The 23,524-nt window shown below is 33.9% G+C and overlaps 2 protein-coding genes across 9 annotated transcripts in view; both read right to left on the minus strand.

The window, feature by feature from the left end:
• The window catches only part of LOC126771729 (alpha-catulin), a 92,369-nt gene extending 70,923 nt beyond the window's left edge, over window positions 1-21,446 (minus strand). Inside the window, exons 1-2 of the mRNA XM_050491784.1 lie at window positions 21,350-21,446; window positions 13,435-13,615 (exon numbers count right to left, since the gene is read on the minus strand). Coding sequence (XP_050347741.1) covers window positions 13,435-13,615; window positions 21,350-21,442 — 274 coding nt within the window. The 5' untranslated portion in view covers window positions 21,443-21,446. The remainder of the gene's footprint in view (window positions 1-13,434; window positions 13,616-21,349) is intronic.
• A 302-nt stretch (window positions 21,447-21,748) lies between these two features.
• Window positions 21,749-23,524, minus strand: part of LOC126771652 (myosin-IIIb-like) — a 51,279-nt gene continuing 49,503 nt past the window's right edge. For all 8 annotated transcript variants that reach the window (XM_050491700.1, XM_050491692.1, XM_050491684.1 and 5 more), the window contains one exon: window positions 21,749-22,948. In XM_050491700.1, the coding sequence (XP_050347657.1) occupies window positions 22,591-22,948 (358 nt within the window). In that variant the 3' untranslated portion in view covers window positions 21,749-22,590. The remainder of the gene's footprint in view (window positions 22,949-23,524) is intronic.

Genomic DNA, 23,524 nt, shown 5'->3' on the forward strand with positions numbered 1-23,524 from the left:
GAACTCGACCTCAAACAGCGTGGGTATGGTGGGGGTGTGCACCGCTGAACGACCGTTATTTCTTACTTGCGCTACCATTTGGAAAAATAAGGAAAAGAGACGTGAAGCGAGCGACGTATTGCCACGATAGGGATGGGCAAAGTATGGAGGCGTGTTTCCCAAATGGTTGCCAAAAGGGAAAATATACTGATCCGCCGGACGGAAGGGCCCCCGAACCCCCCCGAAAGTGGCCGCCGGGACCCCACCTTCCGGTCACCAACCGGCACGACGGTCCACCCCGAGATTATGCGTGGCCTGGTGGGGCAGCCTCGCGAGCTGGTTAGGCACACTCGGGCCCCTGTACTATGCCACGGGCGGCCAGCGGAACAGCCGTTTCTTCAGGTCTCCCTGTCCGGCAGGTCAATACAGTTTCCCCCGGCATTGGTTCAACAGCCGTCTCCACTGGACCAACACCCATCGTGGCAATACTCGCTCGGGCACTGGCTGTACGCTGGCTGACCTCGAAACGCGGCTGCAAGCCACTTCACGAGTTTTTCACCATGCGTACGGTGGTAACAAGCCAGGCGGATGTTAGCATCCTACCACCAGATGAGCAGATGGTCGCTCAGATATCCCTTAGTCGCCTCTTACGACACCCATGGGAAAGAGAGGGGCAGTGAAATGTATTCTTTCTCCGTCACTGCACGGATAAAGTCACCAATCGATTACCAAAATAAGGTTATTGATATCGGCCCTTTTAGCACCAGACCACTCGACCAGACAATTTATCTCAGGCAAGGAAGCCAGACGGATTAAATTTTGTCACAAGTGTTTCCACTACATGACTACTTTTTAATTAAAAAAGCAGTTCATACAATTTTATATGAAAATTTTCATTTAAAATACGTTTTATTAAATTAGATAAAAACTCATAAATCCGGAACGAGCAAATAGTTATGTAAGATATTTGAAACATAGTCTAAGTTTTATGTTCGTAGTTTTACGATCTAATCTCTTACAAGTCGCACAAACACTTCGTAGACAAACACTCGCAAACCACTTAGTCATATAAGTAATTTATTACACATAAATTCTATCATAAAATAATGATTACAGCCCTTAAATTTGAACCAATGTCTCCTCTATTCACAAGAAGATTAGGAGCTATTTTTTATTGAATACAGAAGCAGTACACGTACTTATTGATAGCTAACAATTACCCGAGAATAACTGGTGAACGAAACTCAGCGGATTATTTTTCTAGTCTTGTAATTGTTTACAATTCTAAATACGATAAGGAAATAAAAAACATGTAAATGTCCCACTGCTGGCTTGCTCTCCTTTTTGAGTAAAATGTTTAATACTTAGTCCACTACGCTGCTCCAATGCGGGTTGGTGGATAAGGAAATAGATATTTTTATTTTTAATTAAAAAAAAGGAGTTGTTCTCAATTCGATTGTTTAGAACTCCGTCATTTAAAAATCGTTTTGGAATTATTTTTATTCGAAAGGATATTCTTCCGGATTGGTCCTATTGTTATAAATCCAGTTCTGATAACGGGATCCAAGAGGAATTAAAGGAACTCCTAAAATATTATAGGCATACATATGGCGACTTTGGTAATTTTATCAAAAAATATTTGCATTCAGAAAGTATCGTTTGGTGAAGTAGAGCTGATGAAGAAAAAAATAATTATTCATATTTTTTAATAGCCTAATTAGTGTATAAAATATATAAAAAAATATATTTATATCATAGTTTCGCGTGAGTTTCCTTAAATTTAATGTTTTAAATTTTAACCGATGTTAGAAATAATTTAATTTGATTTGCGTTTTTAATATTATGTTTCGTATTTAATACTAGCTTTGTGGCGTTATAATGAAGTGACGTTTCAAGTGTTTTGTGTTTTTTATTTCACAATTCTGTATAAAATATTGAAGTTGTTTTTTATAGACCTACAGTTATAGCCGCAAGAGTCTTTCGATTTTTTCTTTTCATAGTTAAGGTTCTGTTGCGAAACGGATTATACACTATTTTGTAAGATTTAAAAAATACTAGACATTTTTTTTTTTAAAGGAGCTCAAACGGCAATATAATTGCATTAATGCAAAGATTAAAATCTTTTGCTCCTATATATTTTAAAATATATAGGAGAAATATGCAGGAACATTACATGTATTATTTGAAAATATTTTCTGTTTTTGTCTTCAGCAAATCTGGATCAAAGAATGATTAAAATAAATTACGAATAATAGTTTATAACATGAACTAAGCTTAGAATATTATTTTAATTAATGAAGTGATTTATTAAAGACTAGCTACCCGCCCCGATTTCACGGGGAAAGATTAAGCGTCTACATATACGCGTATGGGCGTACGCAAACCAACTCACCAAAGTTTTATCACAATCGGATGAAAATTTTAGGAAGAGGACAAACATACGAACATAAATTTTTCATTTAATTTTAAACAGAATGCAAGAGGATAATTAATCGAAATATTGTATCTTGCGTAAAAAATAAACTATATTTTTTTTTTTATAGAATATGAAGGTGGACGAACATATGGGCCACCTGATGGTAAGTGGTCACCAAACGCCCTTAGACATTGGCATTGTAAGAAATGTCAACCATCGCTTATAGCCAATGCGCCACCAACCTTGAGAACTAAGATTTTATGTCCCTTGTGCCTGTAATTAGACTGGCTCAATCACCCTTCAAACCGGAACACAACAATATCAAGTATTGCTGTTTTGCGGTAGAATATCTGATGAGTGGGTGGTACCTACCCAGACGAGCTTGCACAAAGCCCTACCACCAGTAAAAATTATTTTAATTTGTATTTATGATATGATTTAAAACAAAATGTGCTTGCTTTTATCTTATTTATTTGAGGTCGGCACACTGCGTTAATTGCTAAGGATTTGGCTGGCCGCTAGCCTGACGATAAACACCGATACGATAAAATGGCCTCTTAAGTTTTGCACATTTATTTTATATTTAGTTAGTAGTTAGAGTAATGTATAGCTCTAAATTTTTATATTGTCATTTGTAAAATATATAATGAATGCGTTTGTTAAATATATATTTCTACGCTTAAAGTATTTGAGAAATGATTGTCTTTAAAGGTCAGTTTAAACTATTTAAGATAGTGCAAGCGTTCACACCTAGCGTAGTCAGCTTACCGACTGTAAGCTGGTTCACTTTCAGCCCTAGTGTGAACGTAGAGAAATTATATTTTTCGTTCACTGAACGGAGAGGTTTAGCTAAGTAGCATTAGTGTCCGCGGCGCGTAGCTGCGTAGTATTACAATATGCCACCGAGTGAGTGACTGCGTACAGCAGCCGCTATAGCGATTTATTGGTTTGGTGTGAACGAAAAGTTTAATAGTCATGTAAAAGCACGTTTACAATCGGTGGCTGACTAAACTTTAGCTTTATGTCAAGAAATATTATTTATTCGTTTGGAAACATCAACGGACGGATGTTTTAATTATGTTATTTGTGTTATTAAGTTAGTGGCAAGTCATAATGTTACGAGGTATTTGATTTAGTAATTTTTATATTTAATTTAAGTATATTTTATACTGATCAAGCGTTCAAAAAAAAAAAAACCTTTCTTTGGAAAGCTCGATTGACAGATAAGCATAAAATTTCCTTTTGGCGGCACTTACAATATTCGATTACTCAATTCGTATATTGATTATGAATAATTTGGAATATCGAGTACGTCTGAAACACCATTTTGATATATGTGTCCTTTAAATGTTGAATTATTATAGTCAAAGTTGCATATCATTTTCTGACATTTCAGGATCGTGTTTTGCAGTGAGTTTGTTCTTACATAATAGCTCTACCGTTTATTGCGTTAGAGTAACTCTATTTTGCATAACCAGGCCACATGTTAATTACTTAATAGTTAGAAATTTTAGCCGAGATGGCCTAGTGGTTAGAACGCGTGAATCTTAACGGATGATCGTGGGTTCAAACCCGGGCAAGCACCACTGAATTTTCATATGCTTCATTTGTGATTATAATTCATCTCGTGCTTGACGGTGAAGGAAAACATCGTGAGGAAACCTGCATGTGTCTAATTTCATTGAATTTACGTCACATGTGTATTCTACCAACCCGCATTGGAGCAGCGTTGTGGAATAAGCTTTAAAACCTTCTTCTCGAAAAGGGAGAGGAGGCCTTAGCCCAGTAGTGGGACATTAACAGGCTGTTACTGTAGAAATTTTACTTTAGAATATGTTATATATTCTTGTTTGTAGCTAGTGGATAATTATTTTTCATGTCTTGCTTCGTAGTGAAATTTAAAATTATCTTGTTAATTAATATCCTTATGATCGTAAGAGTAATGAATGTATAGGTAGCTTTTCATTGAGACAAATTCAGATTTTGTTCAGATCCAATATAGTATATACATATATGTATATACTATAAGAGGAAACTATATATGTATATATATATAAAGTAGTAGATTTTAAATCTTAAGAAAAAAGATATGTTACTTATAAATGGATATGGACTTGTTTTTATATGAATTCTATTGTTAATACTTCTTAAACTTTGTACCTGTTTAGGACTTCCGCTCTAAATCCCTTACTTGAAGGTATTCATAATAATATATACATACATTTTGTATTTTCATCAGATAAATATGATATTTGATATTAAAAAAGGTTTTATAATTATTCTTAAATATGATATTTTTATATTTATTTTCAAGAAAAAAATATTTTCAATTAGAAAAATAGAATTATATGATATATAAATAAAACAATGGAAGACAAACTGAATTTAGGTCACGCCGGCACTGACTCGCCAAATATGTAAAAGATACATTGCACTGATTAAAAGGTATTCCGACACGACCGGAGAGAGATCAGTCAGGACAAACGGCTATGTGCTTTAGGCAGAAAAATGTCAACACTCTCAACTTCCTAATATCGGACTGCTACTGAAAATTTAACGGCAGAAAAACCCAATAACTCTTATTTACTACAGCTGGATGCTTAACACAGAAGCTAGGGATCTGCCTCCACGAGACAAAAGAGGCAGTTGCAATACTAAAATTGTATCAAGTTTTCTATTTCACATAGCAAGAGTGTGTTGGCATTCTTTCTGGATCATAGAGATCGATTTATCGATTTTTTGATAATTCCAGATAAATATTAATAAATAAAGCATATCATTCTCTACAAGGTTATATATGATAAAAACGCTTAGAGTATCAATTCATTAATTTTAAATGTATATTTTTTGATTGATGATAAAAAGTAAGTAATGAATTTCTTGCGAGTTCTTTAAATTTAAAGCTACCTTGGATTTATTAAATTTAAAATAACAACTTAAAGATGCTTGATATGGATTATATTTTTGATTTTGAGTAAGTTTCTGTTAGATAAGGGTACTATAATAGCCCTTGGTGTTTGTATCGAACTTGCCTCCTCCGTGAAAGGAACCCAACCAAACAGTGTTAGGCTACTGAGGATTTCCCTGTAAAAGCCTTTGTAACATTGGTGTACTTTGTGTTCCGGTTTGAATGGTGACTAAGCCAGTGTAACTACAGGCACAAATGACATAACATCTTAGTTTCCAACGTTGGTGGCACATTATTTCTTGGTGACCACATACCATTACAATCCAACTTGCATTCTGTCTACCTAATACAAATAAAAAAACATCACTACACAGAAAAATCATCACGTGAGAAACACGTTTACATTGATATAAATGGTAACTTTCAATCAAATTCAATCCAGTTCTTCAATCCATATTATGAGGATTCATTACTTGTAAGAGCTTACTTCATTAGGCATATTTTGATTTGATTGATGAAGATAATATGTAATTATATATGCACGTAGGTAAATAAATAAGTATTATGTTGCTCGAAGGCAAAGTAAAAATGAGAGTTGTGAGCAGAGCAGTGTGTATGTATATAATTATGTTCACCTATGTAGCTTCAAAGCTACTTATCATCTTACGTCAAATGAGATTTCGTTTTACGTCTTAGTCCCGCGTGTATAAAAAAATTGACTAATATATATAATTTGATATGGAGTGAATGATATTTATTTATATTATATAGAAGTCCCATACAGGTATAAAGTTTAAGAAGTATTAACAATAGATTTCATACAATTCAAAAACAAGTCCATATCCATTTATATAACTTATCTTTATTTTTTTAATTTAAAATCTGCTACTTTATATAATATTGTATGTTTTGTTTTTTGAGATTAATAGACGACATCGTGACCGATTACTATGTTAACATGTACTTATTTTGAATGGGGAAGGATTATATACCTTTGTTGCATTGCGCAAGATTGCGCTGCAAAACATGAGCGTTCAACCGATTGCCACAACAGTTACTATACTTACATATATTACAGTCAAAAATCTTAATCAATCAAAATTTTTACTGGATAAGAGTTGCATTGCAACATATACACTACACAGCAAGGACAAGCCGATTATGCTACTTTATAAATAATAATATTTCTAAGGTTTTATGGCTTGTTAACTATTTGCTTTTATAGTAACAGCCTATGAATGTCCCACTGCTGGACTAAGGCCTCCTCTCCCTTTTTGAAGAGAAGGTTTGGAGCTTATTCCACCACGCTACTCCAATGCGGTTTGGTGGAATACACATGTAGCAGAATTTCAGTGAAATTCGACACATGCAGGTTTCCTCGCGATATTTTCCTTCACCGTAAAGCACGAGATGAATTATAATAACAAATTAAGCACATAAAAATTCGGTGGTGCTTGCCTGGGCTTGAACCCACGATCATCGGCTAAGATTCAAGCGTTCTTACCACTGGGCCATCTCGGCTTTTACGGACTTGCTTTAATGGAAGATAAAAATTATAAATAATGTTTTCAGTTTAATGGTATTTTAGTTGAAATGAAGTTTACATTTGTTAAATAGCTGAGTAGTCTACTCGGGCAGTCAGAGGCTCTCGAGAGGGAGCGGCCGCTGTATACAAATATAGCAGTTTTCTTCGAGTGCTTCAAGGGCGTCTTTTGAAATCTCTCCATTTCCCTTTTTCACCTTTCTAAACCAGGTCAGGTGGATTTATTATAATCGTGAAGAAGGTTTTAGAACGTTTAATTTCCTGCTTTCTAAGTGTCGAGTTAAATACTGTTTTCATAGCGAAGCCGAGATGAGACAATGTATCAAAAACGTAATCTTTATAAGTGGTAGCTTTGAGCAAGCGCGGGTGGGTACCGCCCACCCACACACCGCCATACATTTATATTCTGTATTGATGTGTTCAGGGTGAGGGCGCATTGATTGTAACAACTTTTTTTTTTTAATTATTTGGCGAAGTATTGACGGAATAAATAGTTTAATACTTTTCACAGAGTCAATGTCTATAGGCAGAGATCTTCATCATTAGGCCTTGTACTCTGATTTGCGAAAATAAATTAAAAGAAAAAAGTTTGTGTATACAAATCTTTACCTTACTTCTATGAATGTACGATGTATTTTCTATTCGGTTTTGATTAATTATTTAAAGTATAAACATCCTCCTACTCCTCGTTATCATATGTACTAAGTAAATATACATTCATGTCTAGATTCCGTGACGTTATTAAACGACTTCGATCTTTGAACAGCGGTGAAACAATTTAAGGCTTTTTATTTACCCCTTAAAAGTTAGTCGAAAGTTAGTCAACGACTTACGACTATACGATATTTTACAATACATAATTAAAACTTGTAAGGATATAGAGACATGACTTTAATATATATTTATGTCATATTTTTCTATCCGTACAAGTAAGCAATTTTAAACTGTTTATCATACTTGCATTAGATTTATAAGCGGCTGCGACTAAAATGTTCTTAAATCTTTTGTTTCAATAGCGTTATCTACTTATACTAGCACTGTACTTAATAATCAATAGATTAAATAGTTAGAAATGCCAATAAAATACAACGTATCTATAAAAGGTATATCCACCATCTTTTTTATTTGTACGATCCCGGTCTCAATTTTAAATTATTTTCATGTGAAACTTTGTACATCGTTTCAATACAGACCCTCTTTTTTGGCACACGTTCCACTTAATAAACCTTCTACTAAGATTTTCCTGTTATTTAGAATAAATTGCTAGATAACTAACTAAATAACTCTAATAGCTTTCTTGATATAAAATTATGAAAGTAGACGAATTGCCTTAGAATAATATTTAATCAATTTATTATACGTATAAAAGGGTAGGAACCTACTTTTTTAAGCTATAATGATCCCGAAGCTCCTTCATTTCGTGTCGTCAGCGGCCACCACAATGGTCTTAGTGGCAGAAAAATTAAAAATCCCACATAGGATTAAGTTCCCTTGGGAGCTTTGACTATCAAATATTTCCACTGCGTCACAAAAAGTTAAGTTAAGCTGCCTCATATATCTCTCGAGACACGAAATTAAAGGTTTGAATGAAATAAGGAGTCATTTTTTTCTGAAATTCTTAGTAGTCAGAGTCAAGAAGGTCTGTAATTCCGTAACAGCCTGTGAATGTCCCACTGCTGGGCTAAAGGCCTCCTCTCCTCTTTTTGAGGAGAAGGTTTGGAGCTTATTCTACCAAGCTGCTCCAATGCGGGTTGGTAGAATACACATGTGGCAGAATTTCATTGAAATTAGACACATACAGGTTTTCTCACGATGTTTTCCTTCACCGTAAAGCACGAGATGAATTATAATCACAAATTAAGCACATGAAAATTCAGCGGTGCTTACCCGGGTTTGAACCTACGATCATCGGTTAAGATTCACGCGTTCTTACCACTGGGCCATCTCGGTTCAGGAAGGTTGCGTGGAATATTGCTCGCACCTTTGGGATGGCTCCGCTAAGTACCTACTTGAGGCCTTGGACCGGTTGCAGTGACGTGCCGTACGCATTATTGGCGACGTAAAGGTCACAAACACCCTTGAACCTTTACAATTGCGTCGTGAGATAGCAGCACTGAGCGCTTTCTATCGACTGTATCACGGCGAGTGCTCTGAGGAATTATTCTGTCTAATTCCTGCTTCCCCCTTCCTTCTTAAGTCCACGCGAGCTGGTTCTCGATGTCACCGCCTAACTGTGACATCAATTCCATCGCGAACAAAGAAATTTGGCAACTCCTTTCTTTGTCGCACTTCCAAAAAATGGAATTCCTTACCAGCTCACGTGTTCCCCTCCTCGTACAACCCGGGTTCCTTCAAACGAGGCGTGAAGAGGCATCTTGCGGGCCGGCAAGGCGAAGGCGGCTAGTGCAGAACGTTTTTCCCGTCTGTACTGGCCGTCGTCGCGTTTGGACTCTACTACCACTTACCAACAGGTGGAGTAGAGTCATTTGCCCTCCCGGCGAATATAAAAAAAAAGGTCATGAGGGTTAAAACCTTCGTTTTATTAAAAATGACGATTGAAATATGTTTGTGAGTATTTTCTCGAGAAAATATTTAACCACCAGCCTCGTTATATATATATATATTTGTGTTTAAAAATATACTAGTATTTCAATTACATTAAAATTGAATATTGTAAATGTCCTGTTTCATTAAAAAATATTTTAAAAACCGAGTTTTTAACAAACAAATAAGTTTAAACTTATTTATGAAATGCATCTAACGGTACCTGAATACACCTTAATTTTAGCATATAATTATTCTCTGTTTTGCTATCCCTACTTATATTATAAATTTTAAAGAATGTTTGTTGTCTCACCTTCTTCCAAGTAGCAATGGAGCGGATTTCACGGTTTATAGGTCAGTGAGTGACTACGGATACTACTTATCTCGAAAAAAAAGTCGGTTAATAAGAATTTAAAGCAAATGTACATTAACATAATTAAATTATTCAAAACATTAGAAGTTAAGATGGTATTATATTAAAAAGATTTAGATGACATACAAATATACCTGAGCTACGAGTAACTTGCCTTAGTCAAAAGTAGTTTCGACCGCGATTGAGATTTGACTGTAAAATAATATATACGACTTTATATTTCCGCAGTCAAATAAAAATTCTTATATTTTTTTTTTCATTTCGTGCATGCTATTACATAATTATATATTAAAAAGCATTCCATTTTAAATTCTCTCTGATTTAGAATGCATTTCAACGTTAAGAACGACTGAAGCGGAAAAGACGCTTCGAATTTGACGTGTATTTACTAAACTACGGTCCTTCTATATAGAGCACCGGAATTTATCTTCGTCTCAAACGGACTAAGAACTAAGCATAGTAATTAAATATAACCTACCTACAGTATCGTACTTGCGCGGCTCCGCTTGCATCAACTTAGCCTACTTCCAGAATGTTTGAATGAAACATAACCTGCTTGCGAATTCTACCGCAGTCTTATTATTTACTAATAATTTGTTAAGTAAGACATTTAGTGACTACAGATTAAAAATACTGATATTCATCGTCCAATGACTGTGGTACTTTAATTGAATCAGTAAATAATTATAGCTTCTATCGATTAAAAAATAGACATATATTTTTGAATGCAAATATTATTTAATATATAAATTTATTTAAGAAAATTGCACTTATTTAATACTTTCTTTAAATATGTTATCTCTCTCTCTATAAACTTAATAGTTACTTGTTTTTGTCAATCCTATATACAAACATACATGCAACAATCTTATACAATGTTTGTTTCAATCAAAATCATCATAAAAAATAACTTAATATTGATGTAATATATAAAACATATATGTAAAAGTTGTTAATGCTTAATCAAATGTAACAAACTTCGAAAGCGACAAAATTACGAACTACCCCATAACTCTGACGATTTCCATGCAAATTTATGTAAATTCTCGGCTTAAATTATTATTATTAAAAACAGGAATTAAAGTTCAGAGTAAACAAGAGTTGAAAAGCTTTTTTAATTTTCCAAGCAAAGCACATTGAACTCATGTTTCAATTTTCATAAAAGGCCTATTTAATAGTTTCATCACCGTTCTCAGTAAAATATTTGTAATTTATCTATACATATAATAAATCTGTAACTGATCGCTGTCTGTATATGGAATATATATGAGTAAAACTATTACCGGGGGCCTTTATGAACGCAATAGAACCCAAAACAATGATTGTTAGAATTTTTGTCTGTTTGTCTGTGCGTTTGTGCACGCTAATCTTAGAAACGGCTTGACAGATTTGAGTGAGATTTTTCCTAATATATTGTGGCTAACTTCACTTAAAATTTAGTGTTTGTTTTATTTCAATCGGTTCATAAATAATAAAGTTATGTCAATTTAATGAATCACGTCGAACATTTATTCGATAAAATTGCTATAAAAAACTGTTCAATTGAATTGGCTGAAACTTTAGCTACTTATAAATAACAGTCTGTAAAATGATGATGATAGAAAGTTTACACGAACAAAATAAAGTTAAAAAAGGTCACTTTCATAGATTTAGATGCTTTCAATTTATGTTGAACTCAGATCTATATGATCAATCATATAGATCTGACTTGGGGTTCAGCTTATGCTTGTATAAGTCGGTTAACTCGCGCATGCGTAGATATCATGTCTATCTTTTAAGGTTGACTATAAACTTTTGTATGATAATCAAATTTATTCTAAAATAATGCATTATTTGCAAGGTTGTTTTTATAAAATATTGATTCTTATGAAAGATGTCGAGATATCGACGTATATATATATATTTGCATATTGGCAGTTTTTAGTACTTTTTACAGTTTTGACATATTATTATAACGGGTAGTTGAGTAAGTTGTTTGAAAATACATATACATACATACGTATTTATTGTATGTTGCCCAACCCAGATCCGGATGCGGCGAAAATCAATAAATACTAATATCCCACGAAAATAAAACTAAAATGTTGTGTATACCGAAATATTATAAGTCTGCTCATAGTGATTTCTTTAAGTTACACGCGAGTAAAACCGCGGGCGCACTAGTTGATAATATTTATATAAATTTGAAGTAAAACATTGAAGAGTAATCAACACAATACAAATATAGTTTATCATATACCAACAAGGGATGAAAAAATTAGGAAAACAGAATAAATAAATAATGTCACACCAGGCGGTATTTTTGTTAAAACACCAATCTCATCCAGATAACCTTTGGATAGAACATTATATTACGAGTATGTTTGTATACATACTGGCGTCCGGTATGTTTGTGGCAACGATACCCAGTTAAAAATCCTACGGATGTAAATTAAAATGAAAGCAATTGGTAAAAAACAACAAACACATTTACAAAAGATAAGCCTACAAATTGTTGGATTTAAAACAAGTTAAAACTATTCAACAAACTTTTACTTGGTAGGGATTTGTGCAAGCTCGTCTGGGTAGGTACCATTTGGTATTGTTGTATGCAGGTTTGAAGGATAAGTAAGTTAGTGTAACTACAGGCACAAGGGACTTAACATCTTAGTCCCCAAGGTTGCGCATTGGCGTTGTAAGGGAAGGTTAATATTTCATACATTAATTAGCCAAGTTACCCGTCCGGTTACCTTTTCTATAAAGAAAAATATTCTGTTTTGTCTTGCAGTAGACTGCAGATATGGAATATATATTACTAGTAATGGCCCAGTGGTAAGAACGCGTGAATCTTAACCGATGATCGTGGGTTCAAACCTGGGCAAGCGCCACTGAATTTTCATGTGCTTAATTTGTAATTATAATTTATCTCGTGCTTTACGGTGAAGGTAAACATCGTGAGGAAACCTGCATGTGTCTAATTTCACTGAAATTCTGCCACATGTGTATTCCACCAACCCGCACTGGAGCAGCATGGTGGAATAAGCTCCATACCTTCTCCTCAAAAAGGGAGAGGAGGCCTTAGCCCAGCAGTGGGACATTCACAGGCTGTTAATCGTATACTAATGTGAAATTACCTTTACTCGTAAGTACGGTTCGTTTGTAAGAATTGTGTGATTTAATATGGCGTAAGAAACGCTTGCAACGCTTATTCCGAGATTCATAACATGGTATTTGCGGTCCGCTTTGTTAAGTGCTGGATTATTCCAATGCGAGCGGTAGTAAGCTAAACGGTAGGTATATTACTATTGTATGTGACATTTGATACTTAAAACGTAATTATATAATTAAACTAATAGATAATCTAAATACCTCTGTAAAGTATATCTGCACCCATATAAATAGTGTATTTATATAGTTGTAGATCCCGAAATCCTGGATTAAAATCCGGGTCGGATCAATAAATTAGTAGTGATGGAAATTGGTATTGAAAAGCACATGAAAGAGCACACACACTTGCCCAATATGCCCGACACATTTAGATAGTTTCCTCTGAAAATAATCGCCACGACTTTTTTATTATTTTATTGAAAATTGGTATCGACTTAAGAATGATAGTAATATAATAAATAAATGGATTCTGATTTAGACAGCGATGAACTTATTGATTGTTGTCTTTAAAATGAATGGATTACCTGCAGCCCGAGCTTCCTTGCACGCTAGCACCATGCTGTGTCGTACATCTGGATTGTCATCCGCGATGGTCTCTCCGACGGCCACGAAGCGCTCCACGGCACAGCACACGGCGGCGCCTACACGCTGCACCGCCGCGCCGCCCGCCGCCGCTTCGCCCCGAGTCGCCACCAGGCTGCTAATCTACCCAAAAATGATAATTTTTATGATAGTATTTCATTATATCATATCTAATCTCTGCCTGGTTTTATTTTGTTGACACTAATAAAAGTATATTTCGAGTGAAAAAGTACGGATAGCATTTATTCATATACAATTGTCCTCGTTTTTTACAAAATATATATATGATATATTTTGAGCCGAGATGACCCTGTGGTAAGAACGCGTGAATCTTTACCGATGATCGTGGGTTCAAACCCGGGCAAGCACCACTGAATTTTCATGTGCTTAATTTGTGATTATAATTCATCTCGTGCTTTACGGTGAAGGAAAACATCGTGAGGAAACCTGCATGTGTCTAATTTCACTGAAGTTCTGCCACATGTGAATTCTACCAACCCGCATTGGAGCAGCGTGGTAGAATAAGCTCCAAACCTTCTCCTCAAAAAGAGGAGAGGAGGCCTTTAGCCCAGAAGTGGGACGTTCACAGGCTGTTACGGATTTTACGGATATTTTTAGGACAGAAGTGAAATATCAATTAAAAAGAAGTAGTCAATCACAAAATTACGAATTTAATAAAATTTTATCAATACGCAAAAGGAACAATTAAATTAAGCTAATTATGCGATAAAAATCATTTACAGATTATATCGATACCTTGCACTGACAGATAACAATTACCCGCCTAAAAGAGTAATAATAAACAAAAGTAGTATGCTGCCAGTGCCATTGTCCACAGATATTTGCTAAAAATATATATCATACAATTACAGAGCTTCAATACTATTTAATATTATTATATTATCATATTGTCCTATCAAATATTTAATGATAATCATAATACTACAACAATTTTCGTTGTTTTTGATTGACTAATAATAATAAGGATACAAAAAATATTACATTTAGGTTCTGTCATATTTTCCGAATGTAACGATTATAATTATTTTTTTACTAAATAATTACGAATATAGTTTAATTTAGCTTAATTGTGCTTAACCAACTCTCTAATACTGTATAACTTACCTTGCATTTTGCTTTAACAATGCGTGCACACGCATTGTTAAATATATAAGTCTCTCTTTATTTTTGTATAATAATAATTTAACAAACTGCAATTACTTTTTTACCAAATAAATAAATAATATATTTTACAATCAAATGAACACACATCGCCAACGTATTTCGTAATACATTATGAAGACCGTAGTCTTTCCGAAATCTTTCAAGAACTCTTAATAGTTAGCTAATCTAAATGGGCTATTTAACAGAGTCTAAACAAATATAACAGTTTATTTCATAATCAATTAGTATTTTTTGTATGGAGTTTTTATTTTTTATGTTCAAACATTAGTTCTGTTCATTAATCCAGACAACTACGTAACGACTTGTTTTTACGAGTATGTTTTTTTCATTTGATGATTGTACAAATGTATTTGTTATGTAAGTGATTCTAGTCGAATTACGACGAAAACATTTTTTTTTTTGCTAAAAAAAATAGTTAAAAAAGCCTAAAAGTTATGATCTCATTACAGTAACAGGCTGTGAATGTCCCACTGCTGGGCTAAGGCCTCCTCTCCCTTTTTAAGAAAAGGTTTTTGGAGCTTATTCCACCACGCTGCGGTTGGCAGAATTTCAATGAAATTGGACACATGCAGCTTTTCTCACGATGTTTTCCTTGACCGTCAAGCACGAGATGAATTATAATAACAAACTAATCAAATGAATATTCAGTGGTGCTTGCCCAAGTTTGAACCCACGATCATCGATTAAGATTCACGCGCTCTTACCACTGGGCCATATCGGCTTGATGATCTCTTAGAAAAGAATATATTAAATTGTTGTTGTGAATTCAACTAAAGTAGCAAATAATTAATTTGCGATGGCTTGTTTATATGTAATATAAAATTCAGTACGTAAACAAATTTAAATAGTAGGAAATCGACTTTAACCTACTTCCAACTGCATCAATTTGAAACGTTGCAAGTATTTGGACTCGAATACAATTTGGTACAATCGAGCTGGATTGAGAGAATGAAGGATGAATGGGGAAAATGATTCAATGGATTTCAATTACAACGACAAAAGCGAGATATTACATATCGTTTATCACTACATTTATATAAAACGAAGCCCCCTCCCGCCGCGTCTATAAACTCAATACTTCCGAACGGATTTTCATACGGTTATCACCAATAAACAGAGTGATTAACGAGGAGGCTTAGGTGTTTAATTAAAGTATTTTTCTTTGTTGAAATATGACGATGAACGTTGAAGATAGCGGTAAAAAACATATCGACTGGGATTTTTACTGGTGTGCGCTACGTAAACCAATAGAGCTATATCTATTACGATACAAACGGTATATGTTAAGAAATATTTTTTTCGATCTCTTCGCAAGTTTTTATGTAACATTTACCAAAAACACTTCGCATTTTCATTTGTATTAATTCAAACAATATTAATATTGTCGACGATTGAAGATTATATACTCCAGCGGTTATTCGCTTTAATGCTAACGATCGCAGGTTCGGGTTCCGTTCGTGACCTTTATTTGTAAAGGTCACAGAAACGACGTTTCTGATCAGAGTGGTTTCGGTGTTTATTCTGTGTGTCTATTTATAACCCCGATTCAGGATGTCAAAATTTGTTCCATTAATTGTGAATCCTTTATATATTTTATCATGTAAAATCCTGATCCAAATTAACATAATGTTAAGAGAATGTGTCTATTTAACGAAAGAGGTCTAGCTTAAGATCTAGCTACATTTTTTAATTTTATCTATCTTCGTATATAAAACAATTACTCTGATTGAAAAAGTACAGCTATGTATAGAGATTAGGAAAATTTAAGACATCTACGTTTTTTTTCCGACATTTGCGATGTTTTAGTTTTAAGGGTCGCGCTGCACCTTCAACCTTATCAACCGAGTAGTTCAAGGTGGTTCTTTTTCATTCAACGAGAAAGTGCTATGTTTTTTCTTAGGTTTACAGTTTTTTGCCACGATTGTTCTTTTAACATCTTAAATCTTAATTTTATGATCAGCCTTAATATAAATATATTAATGTACTGAATGCACAGATTAAAGATAATAATTACTAGAGAAATCTATTACAATTGGTATGATAGCAATTAAAGGGTTAATGCTATTTCCTCGTTTTTATTATTTACTAGTTACCCCTCCCAGCTTTCCACGGGTAGAATACGGGTCTTTATAATACGCTTATATTGTAATACATACAACTCTAATAGTCTAAGCAGCGCACGCCAGTAAAGCTTCCAGTTGGCATGATTTTGTTCGATGTCTTCAATAATCGTCATATTTCAGCCAATTTACACAAAACTTAAATGATTATACACTTAAACCTTTCTCGTGAATCGGCCAGTTAATTATTGAACGCCATAAAAAAATCGGAACTTTTTGAGTTGAAAAACAGACAGACAGACGCGGCGGGGACTTCGTTTCGTTAAAATACGTAGCATTAAACGGAGTAGGTTTATAGCTTATTACACATTCTTATTAACACAAATTAAGCACATGAAAATGCAGTGGCGCTTGCTTAAGTTAAGATCATGTTTTAAAGCCACTGGACTATTGTGGTTCTTAAACTCTTGCAATTTAACCGAAGGTCCTTCATGCTCTATAACTCTAATTCCCTCGTGTCATTCAACCATGTAATTCTGCTTTAAAAAAGAATTTTCGTGTACTAAAAATGCTGCCTTTTCGGAGCATTTTACCGCCGTAGGCGTAGTAATGAGTAGATGTTTTAAAATATGTATTTCAGCGAATGGACCCAGAGTTTGTTTATTTAGTTCAGATATTTTTTGAATAAATACTCGAATATATTACAAAGAATTATGTAAGATAATGTATTGGGTATATTATATCTAAGTGTATTTATTTCGCGAATAAAAAGTTTCTTTAGATCTATCACATGAGTTATTTTAGCTTTTTATCGATAAATACCTGTCATTTAATTATTATAATTTTAATTTATAAATTAAAATGTTTAACATGTTCATTTAATTAATACAAAATTAAAATATACTTTTATATAGTAGGAAGTTTTACAAAAACTTTTGAATAACTAAGTCAATGTCAAAATCTTTATTTGTTTCATTGAATACTGATGTCGCTGTTTCGTCATTATTGATTTGACAATCGAGACAGCTTTGTTTTCTGACAGATTCTACGGGAAAAATACGCCTTTCCTTATTGTTTTAAACAATGCTGTACCTTATTCTTTCGAATATTATATCAATAATGACAGAATGAGAGAAATCAGTATTTAACTAAATAGCTGCTAAGCACCGTTTATAAGTAATGCCTGTAGATTCTACAGATAATCATTGACGAAAAAGAAACTTCGTAGTTATTCAATCTTAACTAAGTCATATATAAATAATACACAAAAATCGATTGAAAACTTCGAAATGAAACTTTGGTAAGTTTTTCTGCGTAAGACAATCAAACGCATCACAATCGGATGATTGGTATAAGAAAACATTTTTATTTATAATAAAATATAGCGATGTAAATTAAGCAACTATTATTAACTACAAGTCAAAGATTTTTATCTTCTGTTTAATCTTGTATTAAATAAAATGCCTTATTTTTTGTCGATTCTTCTTAATTTATTAATTGACAAATACATATAATCAATATATGGCGCTTAACATTTTAGCTGGCATTTCAACCGTTCAGCTTGTTATTTTGTAAGAACTTACTGCGTATCACACTCGTTAAATATAGAAAACCGATTTACGATGATACGCTATTTTGATTCGTAAATCCTTTAAATGTTATATTTATTATAGTCAATATTGCATATCACTTACTGACATTTCACAATTGTGTCTGCGGTGAGTTGTTGGTGAGAGAATATCGTAATAGTGTGCAATAATAAAATTTATATTTTATTATTCAGGAATAGTAGTACTTTTCCTAAATAAAAAAAATTAAAATCTGTTTCATAGCTCATCTATATACATATATATATATACAGTTATGGCCAACTAATTAGGGACAATAGTTCTATATGAGTAAATATTTTCTTTAAGTTTATATTTCAAGTATATCCGTAGTAGAGCTTTGAACATGCTTACTCCATTTTAATGGTTATTATTAAGTTCCCTTCTAGTAATAGAAACTTTTTACAAAATAATTTCTAGTTATCCTATTTAAGCGTTTTATTCCCTGGCCATCTAATTAAGGACATTATAACATTTGCATTATAAATTCAAAATTAAAAAAAAAACATTTTCTTCTCGTGATGCTTTTGGCGCCATTTTTGAATTTTGGTGTCTTGAAACTAATAGTATTCAATTATTTCTTGACTCAAAATAGGTAGACAAAAGCTGCGATGCTACTATGCGAAAAATTATTATTAATTTCTTTAATAATAATTATAACATCTTTATTGTTCAAAGACTATGACTTATAATGCAATTAATACGCATAATACGGCTCAAAGTTTTCCTAGAAAGAAAAGGCTAAGAAAAAAAACACCTTAAGAAGATCGTAAGTCTTAAAGACCAAGAAATAACCGTTTAAGGGTTCCGTTCTGATAAAAAGCGAAGTTTTTGGGACAGATCCAGGTAATAGCATTTCAGCTAGAACTATACGTCGACGTCTCCTCTTTTCAAGGATTGCTCGAAAAGATTTGCTAACAAATGAACACAGAGCGGTGCGGTTAACGTTTGCTAAGAAATTTGGACATTGGACCTATGACCAATATAAATTGGTGGTATTTTCTGACGAGACAAAGATACTAATAATTTCTTTGGATGGTAAGCAGCACGTACGGCGTCCGTGAAAAGCAGCGATGAACTCTAAATACACAAAAAAAACAGGTAAGGCATGTAGGTTAGGCTTTTTGGGGCTCGGAGTGGGAATAGTAAAAATTTAAGGCACTCTAGATCAACACCAATACCGAAAAATAGTAGAAGAAACTATGCTGCCTTATGCTGAAGAGAGTCTTCCTGTTACGGGACCCCAAACATACAGCATAGTCCGTCAGAGCATTCCTTATAAAGAAGTCTGTGACGGTTCTTGACTGGCCAGCAAATAGCCCAGATTTAAACCCCATAGAGCACATGTGGTTTGAAGTAAAGAAGAATGTTGCAACTCAACATTCCGGAACAATACACCAGTTCTACGACAAGTTCCAAGTGGCTTGGAACAACATTTCTGCAGATACTTGGAGGAATTTAATAGCATCCATCCTCGTCGATGCCAAATGGTTACATATATAATTTATTTAAATATATATTTTAAGTCACTTTTTATTTATATTATGCATTATAATATTTTTGGAGAAAGTGTTTTGATCATTATAGAAGATGTTAAATTTGAGTTCGAAATTCAATTTTTTTTCTTACATGTAAAATTTACGTTTCATTTATTTATAATCACTAACTAAACGTTTTCATGAAAATGTTGTTTTCAAAAGTTTTATAACTGTTTATATTTTATTTGATTTTCCTAGCCATCATGTTAAAATAAAACTGGTTCAGCGAACATACAATGAATATAATAGTAACCTCACCCAAACAAAGCGACCAATAAAAAAACTCTTTATTTCAAATAAAGAATCTCGCTGTTCTTGCGGGTCTAATTAGTTCCCGTGTGTAAATTATTATATTAACTTTGTAAGGATTTTATTTTTATAAGGTTTGTAAAATTATATTATTGTGTTGATAAGATTAACATAACGTATGTTTGCCACACCCGTTATAATTGTATATTTAGTACAATAAAAATATTATTTAGTAAACCTTTTAATAGTAATAGCTACTATATATATTATAATTAGAGTTAAGACATAAGAAACTTAAGACGCATAGAACGTCGCGTCTTTTTAAGCCAAGTATGGGGAAGAACATTTTTTTGGGAGTTTCGTTCAAGGTCGTATTTACGCAACCTTATTATTCGAAACTACTTGTTGCTTTGTAATTTAGTGACTTTATTAAATGATCGAGCACATAACATTTTAAAATAAATAATATTACGCGCGTTATGCCCCGTCACAACTTACATACCTGGGGCTCTCGGCACAAATATTCGTCGTCATCGGAGAGAGCGTCCATGTCGTCGATGTGTGTGTAGAGGTAGAGCGCGCCCTCGGCGGCGCGCTAACGCGGGCGCGCGCACGTGCTCCGTGGCGCTGGCTTGTCTTTGCGGCACCGAGCCGCTCTGCCCGAGTCTGTCGCGGCACTGACGGACCGGGAGCATCGATCCGCGGCCTCAGTCACCCCGCACGCACCCTCCCTCTACGAGTCCACGTGGCCGCCCGCCCTTACATTTTATTTTAATTGGACGTAACATAACGTTTTCCCTTTTTAATTCTAACTTTTCCTTTTAGCTAGACAAAGGTTACGCTTGCATTCAGATGTATGACGTAGAAGCACTGCTCTTATGTCATTGATAATACGACCCGTTTGTTTAAATCAGCCGCTTTTATACATATGAGTACTGCGACGGCGCAAAATTATATGCAACAGATGTCGTCTAGGCGGGAAAATCTGACGTAAAGCGCTCTCGGCAACGTCGCGAGCTGACGATTGTGCGGTCCGAAAATAGATTTACAGCTTTAGACAATACGTAAAAACAGAGAATATCGTCAGAATATTGGTGCTACGTCAGAGGGTTACTCCAGTACATCGGTATTATCGTAAAGCGTCACGAGCGCGGTGCATTACAATGACTTCGCGTTTGATTACGTTTTGGTGGATGTAGAAATTCATGCGTAGCATACCTGCTTGATGAGTGGGAGTAGAGTTTTTTCTATGGAGCGCGTTTTAATTTGATAATTGTGGACATCGCCATCGGGCAGGCCGGCGGCCGCCATGGCTAGCGCGGGCGCGACTGCGCGGGCGCGTGCGCTCCATTGGCCGCCCTCGTCACGTGGCGCCGCTCGCCGCGCCACCGCTCGTACGCCGTAAACGTGAGATTGTATATTTACACGTACTCTTGCGGGAATATAAAACTACTGCTTTACGTATTTCATTTTGTTTTGATTTCAAATCCAATTATAAACGGATGACCCAGGAACTATTTAAGTTATATTTTACGGTGCTTCAGCGATTAATAAAAAAATTTAACTAAATTAAATTTATTTAAAACTAAGTTATAAATAAAACAAGAATTCACGGAATGTTTTATTCACTTAAATATTAACAAAACAAAGTTTCACTTACTAATAATCATTGGCACATTATCACACAATTTGTCAATGATTTATACTTACGTGTTAAAAAATAATAGTTTATATATAACGCATTTATTAATGAACATAATAACATGAAATTAATATACGGCATGACTTTTTTTAAGAATATTTAATATTATTATTTTAATTCAGTCCAGTAGTGAATAGCCCGACTTTGTTCTAACAAACTCGAAACTCACAGCAGAATTCGGTCGTGAAAGCGATATGCGACATTGACCATAATAATCATAACATTTCAAGAATAAAAGCATCAAAATAGTATATCTCCACAAGTCGTTTGTCAACATTTCACGGGTGAGTAATGAAGTGAGTTTTTACTGAACAGTACTGTTGTAATAGCAAAAATAATGAGATATTATACAATTTTAATCTTCTCCTTTTCTAATTTATGAGTAGTAAATTTTCAAAGGCCGAAATGCAATTGGTTTTTGAATTTGGAACCCGTGCGGAAACTTAAACTATAATAATGTATATAAAGAACTTTGGTAATTGGTTTTATAACGTAAAATATTATAATATCTAAAATAAATTTATGTACGTTTACATTAGGTGGTATAATTACGTGTAAATTAAATTAAAATACACTTTACTATTTTAGTGATGATACAGTAAGTATAAATTTCATATCATACAACGCAAAACAGAATACGTGCATAAATTAAATATATCGTTAACATTTTTTAAGGAAACAACAATTACATTTTTAATGTATATAATGTGATAATTATCATGCGAGTATATAAACAGCTGTATTTTCTCGATCACATTTAATTATAATACACCCCCATACTAATCTGTGGACGTCGCTTATTATATAAGGCTTCCTTAGAGCTATTACTGTCTTGGGAGCTATCCGACAGCCAAGGACTTTGTCCGGAAGAATTCCGTACTTTCCGTTTTCGAAGACTTTCAGTTGGTCCTAACGTTGGTCTTAATAATTGTTTAAATCTAAATGGTCCATCGTTGTAATCGTCATCCGAACTGAAGACAGGCGTCGCGAGGATTTGTGGGGAATTTCGCAGTATCTTGCGAAGATCTGATTCTGGATCGTAGGCTGTACTATAAACAGGTCGCGGCGGCGGATCAGCTTTTTGTGTTTGTTTTACTAGTTCTATTATTTTGTTACTGTAATAAATTAAAAAAAATATTAAAAAATGAAACTGCTATTCGTATGTTTAGTTTAGTACATTTAGTTGTCATGATTATGAATCATTATTTGACATCGATTTAGCAATGTGTCAATAAGTAGAGTATAGCATATAGAAAATAGCATAATGAAAGATATATTACGTAAAATGTGATTCAATAGAAAGTAAAGGTTAAAAGTGAAAGAAAAATGAGAATTGTTTAATGTATAAATAAGTAAGTCTAAAGTTATCTAATCTTAAAACGATATAAGCTTAAGTCAAGTATGCGTAATAGCATCTAATCGTCTTTTAACCGACTTCAAAATAACGATGAGGTTATATGTCGATGTATTTTTGTATATGATAAGGATGATTTAATTTTTTATTCTGTTGACGTAGTTCTTTATTTAAGGACATGTCAGGTTAACCCGTTAAAGTTCGTTGTATTGTTAAGGGAAACATAGTTGTTTTTTCTTGGATTTGTACCCACACCTGACTTTTTTCTTGTACATTCAAAAACTTCTTTTAAAAATAAAAAACGTAATTAAGTTATTTTACACTTTCTCGTTATATT

The sequence above is a fragment of the Nymphalis io genome, chromosome 1, assembly GCF_905147045.1.
Source record: "Nymphalis io chromosome 1, ilAglIoxx1.1, whole genome shotgun sequence".
Taxonomy (NCBI): domain Eukaryota; kingdom Metazoa; phylum Arthropoda; class Insecta; order Lepidoptera; family Nymphalidae; genus Nymphalis; species Nymphalis io.